Below are 14,968 nucleotides of genomic sequence, written 5' to 3' on the forward strand. Positions count from 1 at the left end.
TGATCTTCAATGACACTAGTAATGATTATTCAATTTCTGTAAGGAACTGCATTTTGATTCATAACATGGGTCCTCACAATTTGCTGCAATAACAATAATTTGTAGTAGTAGTGATAAGTTGTAATATTGGTGATTTTATTTTACAATCATAGTAACCCACAATTCAATTGCTCCTGGTAAGCAATTTAATTTGTAACATCGCTAGTGATGATTTTCATTGCCAATCCTCATTTGCAACATGGGTGACATTTCTATCACGAAGCATATTTGCTAATATAAGTAACCATGACTTGATTTCTATATGTAATATAATCTGATTCATTACATTAGCTCTGTTCGTTTACAGTAGAAGTTGATTTTTAATACCGGTGAGAAGAGATACTATAAGAAACAGGATCAATGACTGCAATCACACTTGTAAGCCCATCAGTAAATTCATGCAATTAATAAACCAGGTTGCGAAGCAACTTCACCGCCCCCCCCCCACACACACTGGCTGCGCTCCCTGACACCGTCGCCATTGCTAATAATGCGTCCCCTGGCAATAAGGTCGAAGTAGGCACGACGCTTTCCCCTCCTGCCCTTCCTACGGCCCCCAGACTCACCATCTCTTTGTGATTGGGGTAGAAGGTCTGATCGATAAGAGGGAATTCCTCTGTTCCCAGTTTCTTGTGCAGTCGAACCATCTGGGCGAACTAGGAGAGCCAGGAGAGATGGGTCAGCACGCCCTCCGTGGGGACAGTCTCCAAGCTGGGATTCTGAGCTTCGAGCACCACCCCCTCCCCAAGATCGCAGGGATTTCGAACTCCCACACGCATGCATACAGGAGATAGTCCCTCCGCCAGCAGCGCCCTTCCCGCCACTTACCACCCAGGGCTTGTCGCAGAAGTTGTAGACAGAGTGCAAAGAGTTGACACTGGGGATCCCGGCATACTGCAGCCCGATGACCAGACTGCGGTAGTCTCCGTTCCGAGCCATGCTGAAGGCGTGCTGGCGGATCAGCACAAAGTCCGGCTTCAGAGACCTGGGGTGGCAGGGGGAGAGGTGTCGAGGATATGCACCCGCCCCCAGAGCTCCCCACCACCCTTAGAACAAAAACCACCTCTCGAAATCTCTGCAGCTCCTAGAAATTGCAAAGTGGTTGCTCAGGTCTGTGCACACACACACGCAAGCTGTTTCCTCCTGCAGCAACACCCTTTCCACACTTTCCCACTCTCTGGGGATCCCAGGATCCTGGGATCCAGCACCACAGGCGAGCTCCCTGCTCAGCGCAGAATCTGCTTCTCCCTCTGCCTCTGCCTCTCCCCTTGCTTGCGCGGGCTCTCTCTCTCTCTTTCTCTCTCTCAAACAAGCAAATAAAAAACAAAACCTTTTAAAAAATGTCTCTCACAGTATCAGTCTTCCTCCTCCAAACTGCAGACCCCTCCAGTATCCAAAGTTTCCTTTATCCCTTTGCTGCTATATATTTTTTCTTAGCAACTTTACATTTTCTGATTTGTTTATTGCATGTATCCCACAGTAGAATACAATGTCTGTGAAGGCAGAGGGTTTTTTTTGTGGGGGGGGGAGCAGGGGCTCTTTTGGGGGGTCAGTTTTCTTAACTGCCAGGTCCTCAGCACATGCAACAGGTCCAGGTGCATAATCAGCGCTCAGTAAATATTTGTTGAATGTAAAATGCTGAGGGCAGCAACTGGCATACTGTAGATGCTCAAGAAATATTTGTTGATTTAATATCTAAAAAGTTTGGCTTGCGGTCTGCTAGGACCCTTGGCTCCGCAGAAGAGAGGCGATCTTCCCACATTCTGTACCTCGTTTTATTTTTTTAAAAGATTTTATTTAGGGGCGCCTGGATGGCTCAGTGGGTTAAAGCCTCTGCCTTCGGTTCAGGTCATGATCCCAGGGTCTTGGGATCGAGCCCCACATCGGGCTCTCTGCTCAGCAGGGAGCCTGTTTCCTCCTCTCTCTCTGCCTGCCTCTCTGCCTACTTGTGATCTCTGTCTGTCAAATAAATAAATAAAGTCTTTGAAAAAAAAGATTTTATTTATTTATATGACAGAGAGAGACGAAAACGAGAGAGCACAAGCAGGGGGAGTAGCAGAGGGAAAGAGAGAAGCAGGTCTTGGCTGGGCAGGGAGCTGGATGCAGGACTCGATCCCAGGACCCCAGGATCATGACCTGAGCTGAAGGCAGACGCTTAACCAACTGAGCCACCCAAGCACCCCCCTAATTTCTTTTTATTTATTTATTTATTTAATATAGATTTTAATTTATTTATTTGACACACAGAGAGAGACAGCGAGAGAGGGAACACAAGCAGGGGAAGTGGAGAAGGGAGAAGCAGGCTTCATGCCAAGCAGGGAGCTTGACATGGGACTTGATCGCAGGACTCTGGGATCATGACCTGAGGCGAAGGCAGATGGTTATCCGACTGAGTCACCTAGGCGTCCCCCTAATTTCTTTTTATTTTTTTTTAAGATTTTTTTTTTTTTGACAGAGATCACAAGTAGGCAGAGAGGCAGGCAGAGAGAGAGGGGGAAGCAGGCTCCCCGCCAAGCAGAGAGCCCGATGCGGGGCTCCATTCCAGGACCCTGAGATCATGACCTGAGCTGAAGGCAGAGGCTCAACGCACTGAGCCACCCAGGTGCCCCTAAACATCTCTTTTATTCTATCACCCCTCAGTCCCCGGTAACCACCATTTTACTCCCTATTTTTATGAGGTTGGCTTTTTTTAGATTCCACAGACAAGAGATATCATACAGTATTTGTCTTTCTCCCTCTGATTTATCTTACTTAGCATAATGTCCTCAAGGTCCATTCACATTGTTGCAAAGGGCAGGATTTCCTTTTCTCTCGTGCCGAAATATTTCATAGTGTATACACACTACATCTTCTTTATCCATTCATTCACTAGTTGGGCACTTACGTTGTTTCCATATCTTGGCTATTGTAACATACCTAAGTTCTTGCTCCCAGGAGGATGGGTGGAGAGGGGGGTGACGCTCCCACGGCTCTAAGGGAGTCCTTATGCCTATCTCATAACACCAAGTTCACCTCTCTGCTTACCGCACGACCTTCACCCCGTTCCGAAGAACTTCCATGTCCACAGAGAATCCACCATTGGCGTGAGCCACGAGGTTGAGATCAGAGAATTCAGCCTAGGAAGGAGAAAAAAGATCCGTGATTTACCCACATCAAACCAAAACGACCATCCAGTTTTCGGTCTGGACAGCCGACCCCCAGATCCATCTGCCCCAACTAACCTGTTCTACTTTAATGTCAATTTCTCCATGGATCTTCTTCCCTTTGAAGTATTTTGCCCTGGAGAGGAAAAGCAGAGCACAGCCATCAGTCTCAGAAGGTCAAAACCCAGGCCAGTTCCTTTGACCCGTTTACCCTTCAGAGCCATAAAGGTGCTTCGTGATTGTTGAAACACTTTGCAAAGCTCAGCAGTGCTTGGGATACAGTAAGTTCTGTTGTGATCCCTTCCGGAGGTGTGTAAATGTCAGAGGACGTTGTGAACTCTAAACGAAGTTCTCAAACCACAGCGGCAGGCAGACATTCCCCAGAGGGTTGTTTGCTCATCACACCGTTCCCAGAAATGTTTTCTTCAAAAAGCTTTGCCAAAGGAGGAGTGCACTCTGCAAGCGGTAATGTACTTTGGAATTGCATGGAGGTTTGTAAATGGCAAGAAAACAAAGTGAAACAAAACAAAACACCAATAAATCCAAAACAAACAAACAAAACCAAAAACCCATAGAGAATATGTATATATGAAGTGTGCCTGGGGAATGCCTCAGTCGCCTGTGTCTGCTTGCGCGTCCTGAAGGATCTCTCTGCGCCCTGGCCCTTCCCCATGGAGGATCACACTTGTCCACATGTGCCTGAGCGCTTTGAGGGACCCAACTATGGGTGGGCGACTAGATAAAAGAGGAGCAGATCGAGGGATGCAGGCTGGTGGTGGTTCTACTGGAAGCGGCCCGGCGGGGGTGGGGGGCAGCAATGATGGGCATAGGGAGGGATGTGGCTGGCAGCCAGCCAGCCAGGGGAGTGCGAGGGGAAGCCAGCCATGAGTGCAGCGTGAACTCCCACCTCATTATCCCTGGGCCAGGCTGGGTTTCCAGCGGCATCCTACCCCAGGCCCAGGATTCCTACCCAACAGGCTTCTCTACATGCAGAAACTCATCTCCAGTCAGGGGTCTCACTCAAGAGGGATGAGGAAAGGAGGCACTCCCAGGCTTGTCTCTGACACAGACACCCACCCAACATAAACGGGCCCTACAGACTTCATGGACAAACCCAAAGACCCCAAGCACAGCCATTTTCTCCTCTCCCTCTCCCTCCCTCTCTCTCACAAGCACACTCCATTACTGACATTGTCCCCTCACAAGCGTTGGAGGAGAATTTCTCTGAGACCAGAACATTTTTTCATTTATAAAATAATGATGTGTGTAGACTCTATCACTGTATTTCAAAGTTTTAAAAAAGATTTCATTTAATTTATTTGAGAGAGAGAGGGAGAAGATGAGTGGGGAGGAGAGGGAGAAGCAGGCTCCGCACGGAGCAGGGAGCCCCATGCAGGGCTCGATCCCAGGACCCCCAGAATCATGACCTGAGCTGAAGGCAGATGCTTAACTGACTGAGCCACCCAGGAGCCCCATATTTCAAACTTTTTTGACCCTAAGTATAGTGAATACTGTGGTGCTCTGCTCAGATGGCCTCTTCACAGCCAATGCACCCTGAGTGTCAGCTGGTGACATCTTAAGGCTATGTCCCACTGGGAACTGTCTTCTCTCATAGAGAATTGCCTTAGCCAAGGTTAGACCTACTTTAGGCAGCCCGTGTCTTCTCTCTGGTCCATGGGTGAGTACAAAGGCTAGCCTCTTGGCCTCAGTATAGGCTGACTCTGAAGGACCATCCCACCCGCAGGGGTTCCCCCTAGTCAGTCTCTGATTCAGCTGCCTTGTGGACCAGGTGCCCCCTCTGCCCAACCCTGCCCTTCTTACAGGGGTTGATCCTAAAGGCACTCCCAGCAAGCCTCCTGCATACAAATGCCTGCCTTGAAATCCGATCCCAGAGAACCCAGCCTAAACCAGTGTGCCAGAGATGTCAAACCACAAAAAAGACTCTAATGCCATTCTGGAATTGGGTCATCCAGCAGCCAGCAGGCAAGGAGGAACTCTCCTTTGCTGGGGGGGGGGGGCACGGAGAGCCACCCACATACTGTAGCCACATAACACACTCTTCCGCAGGTCTGGGCTGTGGTACCAGCAGGATACCACTCACACCCTTATGTTCTGGCATATTCCATGACACTGGACGTGTCCGTGGTGGGAAAAGAGGCAGTGTGGAGTTCATTCTCATGAGCATAAGAATTAAAGTGTGGCACCTCCCGGGGTGTGGGGGTATCAGTAACTTTTACTGAGGGTCAACTGTAATGAGATCCTGGCAGAAGGGAGTGCACCAGTTGGTGAAATGTCCCTGGTACTCTAGAGGCCTGGGGGAAATGGTCAGCAGACTCCGGTGATTGTTTGCTAAACACCAATGATTGATTAACTGAAGAAAGATGGGATATGTTCAGGGTGAGTGATAGCTAATCCAAAGCAAAATGTGGAAGCCAGAGGATCCCCTTGGTTACATTTAAGGAAACCCTAATCCTCTGCAACTGGAGGGCAGGCATTGGGGAAGACCAGGGACTTAGGGCATGATCCTAATTGTAACAAAACTTCAGAGGAGGTTGAATTATCAGGCCTAGCACATCTCTTATGTCATGATCAGGGCCCTAATAGGCCAAGAGTGAAGCCCTTAGACTCGGGATGGGGATATCTGGGAAGATGCATGTAATACCTTAAACCTATTGCTTCACCTGAACCGACTGGGCCTGCAGAGGTAGGCTTCTCCTCCTTGTTAGAATATAGACCTTCCCTCTGCTTGAAGGTAATACAGAGGCCTTGAAGGAAGCAGGTGCCTTTTAAAACAATGCTTGCCCCTTTCACAACCTCCCTCCCTCCCCTCTTAGCAACCAGATCAATAAGCAGGGTCAAATCCTAGTACGTCTGATTGGAGAAGTACATTTGCAAAGGAAGAAAACAGTATACAGAAGCTGAAAAATCTGGCCAGTATGTACTAACAAGAGATGTAAAAGTATGCAAGAAGCTGGGTCCTAAGGACAATGAACCAAGGAGGTGGAACATGAAGTTGGAGCGCTCTCCCAGGACCCAGAACTGGAAACCCTGGCAAGGACCGTTGGATGACTTGTGGAGGTTTGGAGAAAACAGTGGCCCACACCAAGTGAAGCAGAAATGCCAAATCTTCCATGGCAGACTGTGGAAGAAAGGATCAAAAGACTCAAAGAAGCAGACATGTTAGTGAAGTTATGCTACATGAGTCTAGGAAACTCATCAGCTGACTCTGTTCTATGGGAAGGGCCAGAGGATCTACCCAACTTACAAAATCAATAAGGAATATGCTGGCAAGAGTGGCACAATAGTGGGAAGGTGGCATCTGAAGTCCTGTCCCAGGTCCTGTTCACAGTGGGTCCCCTGGGTCCACAAGTCCACCCATGGTCACTTCTCCAGTCTGCAAATGCATAATTAAACTGGACATATCTGTAGTTGTCAGAACCCCTACGTGGGTTCCTTGGCTTGCGAGGTAAGAGCTATTGTGGTGGGAAGGTCCAAATGGACGCTTCTAGAACTATACCCCCACCCCCCCCGATCAAATCAGCAAATCCAAGATAAGATTATATCTATCCCAAGGGTGATGGTGGAAACTAGCGCTACTTTGAAAGATCTAAGGGATGCAGGGGTGTTAGTCCCATCATATCTCCCATTGAATGGACAAGTTCGGCTCCTGGAGAATGTCTGTAGACTCTTGCAAGCTCAACCAAGCAGTATCCCTAAGGGAAGCAGCTATACTGGACAGGCTGCCATTGTCAGAGCAGAACTCGGGTCCAGCAGGTAGCCGCTGACTTCCTGAATGCACTCTTATATTCTGACCAGAAGAGAGGATCGGTGACCTTTCACGTTCACATGGGACTGACAGGAATATCTGTTGAAGGTCTTGCCATGGGGTCATGCTGTGTTTCTTACCGTGTGTCATTCTATGGTCCAAAGGCACTGGGCCATCTGGACATCCCCCAGGATGTCACACTGGACCACTCTATCATTGGCATCTTATTGACTGGGCAAGACAAGCAAGGGATGAGTAGCACGTTGTCTGGCTAAGATGTATGCTCTCCAGAGGGCAGGAGATGAACACTACAAAGACTCAGGGGCCCGGAACATTAGTAAAAGTTCCAGGGGTCCAATGGCCCAAGGCAGGCCCAGGACAGCCCCCTCCAAATAATAGGGCAAAACGTCACATCTCGCACCTCCTGCCACGAGGAAAAGCGCACAGCACTTGGTAAGCATTGTCAGGTTCTAGAAGCAGCCTATCCCGCACCTGAAGATACTACTCTGATTCCTATTTCAGGGGGAGCATTAGGCTGCCCTCCCTGAACAGGGGCCAGAGCAGAAAGGGATCCATAGGAGGGCCAGACCACAGTGCCAGCCATCTTTCCACTTAGGCCATATGACCCCGCAGATCTTGTGATACCAGATAAGCCAGTAGTGGGAAAAGATGCAATGTGGAGTTTATGGGAAGTGTGAGTGGGAGGACCTTGGGGGTTCTGGAGCAAGGCCAGGCCATCTGCAGCAGAGAATCACGTGACTCTTGAGAACCACTTCCTGGTGCCCTACCAGGCTCTGGAAGAGACAGAATGCATGGCTATGGGGCACCAAGCGATTGTGCCTCTGGGTGCCCCTCGTGAGCTGGGTCCGGCCGGGCCCACCAAATAATAACGTCACATGGACCCAGCAGCTGGAATCAGGCTCAAGCAGGACTGAGCAAGCTAACTGAACAGGTTATCCCGATGCCCGTGTCACCCACCCTGGTGCCCCGGTGTCTCTCTCAGCTCACCAAGGGGACCCCTCACAGTCAGTGGCTGAAAGAAGGGAGAAAAAGCCTCAGCTTGGTTCACAAATGGACTGGCTTGGTGTGTGGGGAGAAGCCAAAAAGGGACAGAGGCTGTGTCATAGCCCCACTCAGGGTGGTTGTGGAAGACAGTGGCAGAGCTCCCAACAGGCAGAGCTTTGGGCTGGGCCCCCGGTAATTTACTTAGCAAGGAAAGGGAAATGGCCCACGATTAGAATATACATTCACCTGTGGGCCATGGTGGGTGGCTTGGCTGATCGGAGGCCTTGAAGGAAAAATATTAGGAGATCAAGACAAGGAGTGTTATGCTAAGTAAAGTAAGTCAGTGGAGAAAGACAAATACCATATGATCTCACTCCTAGGCGGAATTTAAGAAACACAACAAATGAGCAAAGTGTAAAAGGGGGGGAAGGCAAACCAAGATACAGACTCTTAACTATAGAGAACAAACTGATGGTTACAGGGGTGGGAGGGCAAGGGTGAAATAGACGATGGGCACCGGGCCACGTAAGGAAGTGCTGACTCACTAGACTGTAGACCTGACACTAATATCACACTGTGTGTTAACTAGCTGGAATTTAAATAAAAACTTTAAAAAAAGAAGATCAGGACAAGAAGGTCTGGGGCACAGAAACGTGGGTGGACATGGGAGTGGGCAAAAAGTGAGGAGTGAAGATCTGTGCATTGTGTGTTAACACCCACCAGACAGCATCCACAATGGAAGAGGCACTAAACAACCAGGTAGACGGAATGAGTCAGCCTGATGATGTCAGCCAGCCTCTCAAGTCGGCCACCCCAGTGCGAGCAGATGGGCCCATGAATGAACTAGCAAGACAAGCAGAGAGAGTGGCTCTAAGTGGGGCCAATGGCATTATTGCTTGAGGTCCAATTTTTCAGCAGCAGAGACCAACACTGAGCCCGTGACACGGCACCGTCCCTATCCCTTAAGAAGCCTAGATAGCCACTTGGTGGCGAGCTGACTCCATTGGGCTCCATCCACCCTGCAAAGACGAAGGATTCATTTTGACAGGAATATTGTATATGGGGGGTTTGCCTTTCCCGACCGCAGGGTCATAGCCAGTATCACTGCCCGAGGGCTTACCCAATGTTGGAGCCACCGGTATGAGATCCCTCATAACACTGCATCAAATGGAAGGACACACTTGATAGCAAAGGACGTCCTGAAGCGGGCCCATGACCTTGGAGTTGATTGATGATGTTATACATCACAGCACCCAGGAGCTGTTGGCCTGGAACAGCTTGCAGCCGGGGCAAAGATGCTAGCTTGGACATGATACTGTGAAAGAATGGGGCACTGTCCTCCAAAGCACCCAAAATCAGCGGCCCATTCCTTGCGCTGTGTTCCCAATAGGTAGAACATACGGGTCTGGGAACTCGGAGGAGAAAGTAGGAGGGGCCCAGCTTACCATCAGTCCCGGTGATCCACTTTTGGAACAGGTGCTTCCTGCTCCCTCAAGGCTCTGCAAAGTTAGAGGTCCTGGTTCTCCAAGGGGGAACACCGCTACCAGGGGACACAGCAAGAATCCTATTACATTCAAAGCTACGGATGCCACCTGGACTCCTAGGTTTCACACGCCAATGAATATGAGGAGGAATAAATCACTGTCTTCACAGGGGTATGTGGCCTTGAACATCAGGAAGAGGTGGGGTTGTTATTACATGGCAAGAGCAGGGGGTGGGGAGAGATGTGTTTGACACACAGGCAATCTTCTTGGCTGTCTGTGGGTGGGTACTCCTTGCACAGCTCTGCAGGGAAATGAACAAGGACAGTGGCCACAGCCTGAGAAGGGCATGGGGACCAAGGGCTCAGGGATCCCTCAAGGATGAGGGAATGGATCACTCATCAGGTAAGCCACAGAGACCAAGAGAGGCGCTAGCTGAGGGGGAGGGGAATCTAGAATGTATGGTTGAAGAAGGAAACGGAAGAAGCAGATCATTTATTTCTACAGCAGTGGAGGCTACTAACCCGTTCTCTTTCAAGCTCCACCCCCCCCAGAAAATCTGACCAATCACAATCCTGGAGATGCTGTGCCCAGATGGGGCGATTAACTTAATCTAAGAAGTGAATCTGAGCAGTATAAGGAGTGGACTCCGTGCTCCCCTCAGATCTTCCCCCACTCCCATTTGCTCCCCCCCACCCTGACATGCGGCTCACCTTCACGCCTTCCTATCTAGTTCCCAACTTCCGGGGAGATTTGCTGCTGAAGGCTCACGGTGCTCACTGGGAGTCCCTCACTGGGAACTGCCTTCTTCAGCAGGGGTCTGCCTTCCCCAAGAAAAGGCCTCCCTCCTGGGGGCAGCCCATGCCTAACTATTGACTGATGTAAGAATACAAAAGCTTGGACACCATCCCCCCATGAAGGTTTCTCTGAAGGGTCATCTTAGCTCTCTAGCTCCCCCCAAGTGTTGGCTGAGGCTTCTGTTGTGGCTGCATCATAGCTCAACCTTTCCCTCCACTAAATCCTGCTTCCCTCACTCCTCCCCCGCAACAGGTGTTGTTCCCAAGAGCTCTCCCCAGTAAATCTGCACACAAACCTCAGAGTCTCAGGGCCTGCTTCCAGGGAAGTCTAAGAAAAGAAGCCACAAGAAGAGATATAGTTTATATAACCCACTGTATACATAATAACCTACCCTATATATGTAATATATGTTATATGACACCTCTACTGTTACACAGCAAATATAATATAGTGTGCCTTATGTAATATATCATATATTACATATTACATACTAACCATGTATGTACCTAGAAGGTGCATAAACATATCTATAGAACTGCAATGAAACTTTCAGTAAATGATTACCTTTACTATGTGCAATGGAGTCTAATATTTTCTATTCTATTTTCTTCCATTTCACGAAGAAAAACACATATGTATATATATGTATTATGTACTATAAACCTATTATATAGCAAATGTATGATAGAGCATATGCCACATGTAATATATGGCATACATTACTGATTATATTTCCTGGAGTAACAGTTCCACTAAATGGTAATAATCCCACTTACTATGTGTCATAAATTTCTTGTCAGATTCTATTTTCATTTATACTACTGCATGAAGAAAACGAAATCCTGGTTACAAGCCAGTAGGAGACCTGCAGTTTGAACCAAACACTTGGCTACATTATCTCTAAAAAGGGGAGATGATTCTCAACTCAGAGTTTGCAAGTGTGCGCCACAGAGGACCTGAGACCCAGGAAAGGGTGAGAGTGGTGAGATTTTGTGAAAAAGGTGTCAGACTCTATCCAGGAGTACAATCCATTACGAAGTCTGCACAACTCCTCCTCTATTCCAGGCTGGAATCCCCAAAGCCTGGATGGTATTTGCAGTATCTGTAGGCAGGTGATGCAGAGGTCTCTGTTCCCCACGCTGAGCCTGCTGTGAGTATACAAGTCCTCTCCCTTTGTCCATCGCACCCCAACTATAGTAGACACTAAGTAAACACTTGCTAGATTGACCAGAAGAAAAGACTAGAGCAGCTGGATAAAGGGGGGGTTTCTGAGATGCAGGAAGAGAAGGGAAGAATCTTTCACTGAATTTAACAGGTGCTCAATAAATGCTTGCCGGACAACTTTGAAAACAATGGAAAACATTGGAGTTGTAATTATGGAAAGGGGGAGGGTCTTGTAGTATTCCGTAGATAATTTAAAAATGTTTGCTGGACTAAAGGAAAATGAAGCAAAGGAACTTCCTGGAGTGTGGGAGTGGGGAAGGGAAGTCTAAAGGAGAGTGGCTACCAGTATACAGCAGGGGCCCCATTAACGTTTGTTGACTTCAATGGAGCAAATTTAGCCAAGAAGATGGCTCCTGTGTGAGGGGATGTTGGTGAAGGAATTACAGCAAGTGTTCAAGAACTGCTTTATGGATTGATGGAGAAAAGGAGGTGGTTGTTTGAAAAGAATACAGTCAGAGATTAACAAATGCTTTTTGGATTAATTGGTGGGGGGAAGCAGTTGGGAAGATGGCTACGAAGGGAGGGAGGGGACCTAGCCAGAGTACGGTAGGTGCACATTGTGAACTTTCCAGATTGCATAGAGTCAAAGGTCAGATGAGGACTGTCAAAGGGGGAATTAGAGCTTCAAGAGGGGGAGGGAAAGAGGCACTGAATATGGGGACCTTAGTATATAGTAAGTGTTTATTAAACAATTGTGGGGTTGAATGGAGAAAAGGGTGTAGAGAATCCAGCCGGTGGTTGGAGTTAAAAGGAAGGGGAACTGAAGGAGGAATCTTCCTAGTATGTAGTAATGCTAAATGGATGCTTCCCACACTCTGACACATGGAAACTATGCAGTAAATACCTACAGAGTGAATAAACGGCTCTGAATAGAGAGAAAGGCTGCTAGGTAAAGGCAGCGGGAGCGGAGTGATCTAAACAGTAAAAAGCTGGTACTCAATAAATTTAGGTTGAAGTAGACTCCTGGAGAGAGAGGTCTTGAGACAGGACAGTAACTTTCAGACTTGGAAAAGAAGGCGTTGAGAATGGCCCTTCTATAGTAGGAACTCAAGTAAGTGTTTACTGGCTTAAGTAGAAGAAAGACCTTTTGGGGTACAGACTTAAGATTGGGAGAGGGAATCCTAGGGACATTGAGGGGAGTGGAAAAAGGGTAATCCTTATAAACTGGGCTGTAGATTAATAAAAAAAAAAGGACCCTAGGGAGAGGCTTTATGACTGGCACAGTTTCTTCTAGGGGTAAGGAAGAGGTGTCTACTCCCTGCACACAGCAGGCACTGCATATGTGCTTACCGGATCCACTGGGAAGGAGATGTGAACACAGAGCACACAGACAGCACTCCATAAATGCTCACAGGAGCCATGGGAAGAAAAGATCTCTGGGGGAAGGTGATTAGAATCAAGCATCTGGCAGACAGTACAAAAATAGATGCTCACTGGATCCACTAAAAGAAAAGGTCTTTGCTGGAGGGTGGGCTAGGGGTAGGCATACAATCACTGGATCCACTGGAGGAAAAGTCTTCAGGGAAGGGGAATGGGGCTGCAGAAGCCTGATCTATGTAAGCTTGATTCTCCATCCATGAAAGGAAAGGCTCTTGTGGTGAGGGCATAGAATCAGGCACACGGTGGTCCTCCTCAAACGCTCCAAGGGGTGAGTAAAAAGAAAAGGCCTCTGGAAAGAGGATTGAAATGGTGCACACACCAAGTATTAGATATTTGATCACTGTATTAACTGGAGACAAGTCTTTATGGAGAAGGTCTAAGGTTGGGTCATGCAGAAGGTGTTCAACACATGCAGACTGATGTCACTGGGGAAAGGGTTTGGGGATGGGATAAACAGCAGGCACTCAATAAATGCTTGCTGAATACACTGGAGGAAAGGAGCTTTCGAGTAGGCTCATGCAGCAGGCAGGGAATAAATTCTAGGTGAGTTCACCAAAGGAAAGGTCTTTGGAGTAGCCTGAGAATGGAGAATAAACAAGGCCCTCAATAAATGCTTTCTAGATTCATTGGAGGAAAAGGATTTTGGGGAGAGTCTGAAGATGAGTCACGCACAGAGGCTCAAAAATGCTCATGGGACTCATTTGAGCAAAACACGTTTGAGAAAGGGGTTTGGAGATAGGGCATACACCAGGCACTTAGTAAATGTTTTCTAGGTGCTTTGGAGAAATAAGCTATTGGAGAGGGGACTTAGAGTTGCAACACACAGAAGGCATTCAATAAAGTCTCACAGGATCCATTAAAGGCAACACTTTCAGGGAGAAGAGGGGATGGGATACACAGCAGGCAATCCACGTTCACTGAATAGCTTGAAAGGTCTTTGGGGAGAGGGTTGGGATGGGGCACATACCACACTCTGGATACATGCTCACAAGATCTGTTAGAGAGAAGACCTTAGGGCAAGACTTGAGGGGGACAAGACACATAGCAAACTCTCAATGAATGTTCACAAAATTCAGGGAAGCCAAAGGCTTTTGGGGAAGGATTCCCAGAGAAGGCACACTGCAGGTACTTGATAAATGCTAACAAGATCCATTAAAGGACAAGGCCTTTGGGGTGAGGGTTGGGGGGGGGGCGCGGCAAGGCACATTAGGCTCCCGAACGCTCACAGGATATCCTAAAGCCAAGTCTTTCAGGAAGGAGTTATACAGCAGGCGCCCGATAACTGCTCCCTGTATGGATCGAGAAGGCCGGGTGGGGGGCAAGGGCGGGGCACAGAGGATGCACACGGTATAATAATTTAAAGGAAAAGGGTTTAGGGTAGGGGGCCAGGTGCCTGGCACACAAGCCGTGCTTGGTAAGTGCTCGTCGTGGAACGATCTGGGGACCCAGGCCCGCGGGAAGACGTCCGCAGCAGTGGCTTACCAGTCGGTGTGGGGCTCGTCGATGACCAGCAGCACCCTGGCGGCAGCGCCCCCACGACCTGCGCCCCCAGAGCCGCCGCCCACCTGCTCGCTGAAGGTGGCCGCCGCGGCCGCCGTGGTCTGCTTGACCGCGTTGGACAGAGACGAGAAGAAGCCACCACCCCCCGAAGACCCAGGACTAGGGGCAGCCGGAGAGGCCACAGGGGCAGACGCGGAGGCCCTCTCGGCAGTGGCAGTAGCGGGACCGGGCGTGGCTCCGGGGCTGGGGGCAGCCGGCGGCGGCGGGGGTGGCTGCGGGCGCTGCAGGTCTGTCATGTACCCATTTGGCAGATTGGCCATGAAGTTGCTGTCTGACAGGCGGCGCCGCAGGTAGTTCATGGCTGCGGCGCGGGGCAGGGGGTCCTAGGAGCAGTCTGATCAGGAGCCGCGGGGGCGGACCGCGCGGGGCCCAGGAGCACTGCTGCACTCTCAGGCACGACGCGACTCTTCGGTTGCCCGCTGCAGACTGAGGTAGCGCTGAGTCGCCGCCGCCGCAGCGCGGTTGGTCGCGCCCGTACCCCCCCTATCTCGCGCCTCTCGTGGTGTTGTCCAGCTGGGCCGGCGGCGGCGCGGACGCGACCAAGGCGACCGGGAAGGGGAGTTTGGGGAGGA

The 14,968-nt window shown here is 49.4% G+C and overlaps 1 protein-coding gene across 2 annotated transcripts in view; it reads right to left on the bottom strand.

The window, feature by feature from the left end:
- The window catches only part of SYN1 (synapsin I), a 45,158-nt gene extending 30,463 nt beyond the window's left edge, over positions 1–14,695 (bottom strand). For both annotated transcript variants that reach the window (XM_032843021.1, XM_032843020.1), the window contains exons 1-5: positions 14,319–14,695; positions 3,261–3,318; positions 3,064–3,155; positions 868–1,024; positions 606–695 (exon numbers count right to left, since the gene is read on the bottom strand). In XM_032843021.1, the coding sequence (XP_032698912.1) occupies positions 606–695; positions 868–1,024; positions 3,064–3,155; positions 3,261–3,318; positions 14,319–14,695 (774 nt within the window). The remainder of the gene's footprint in view (positions 1–605; positions 696–867; positions 1,025–3,063; positions 3,156–3,260; positions 3,319–14,318) is intronic.
- Positions 14,696–14,968: the final 273 nt, after the last annotated feature.

This window comes from Lontra canadensis, unplaced genomic scaffold (genome assembly GCF_010015895.1).
Source record: "Lontra canadensis isolate GAN:19392208 unplaced genomic scaffold, GSC_riverotter_1.0 scaffold134, whole genome shotgun sequence".
Classification (NCBI taxonomy): domain Eukaryota; kingdom Metazoa; phylum Chordata; class Mammalia; order Carnivora; family Mustelidae; genus Lontra; species Lontra canadensis.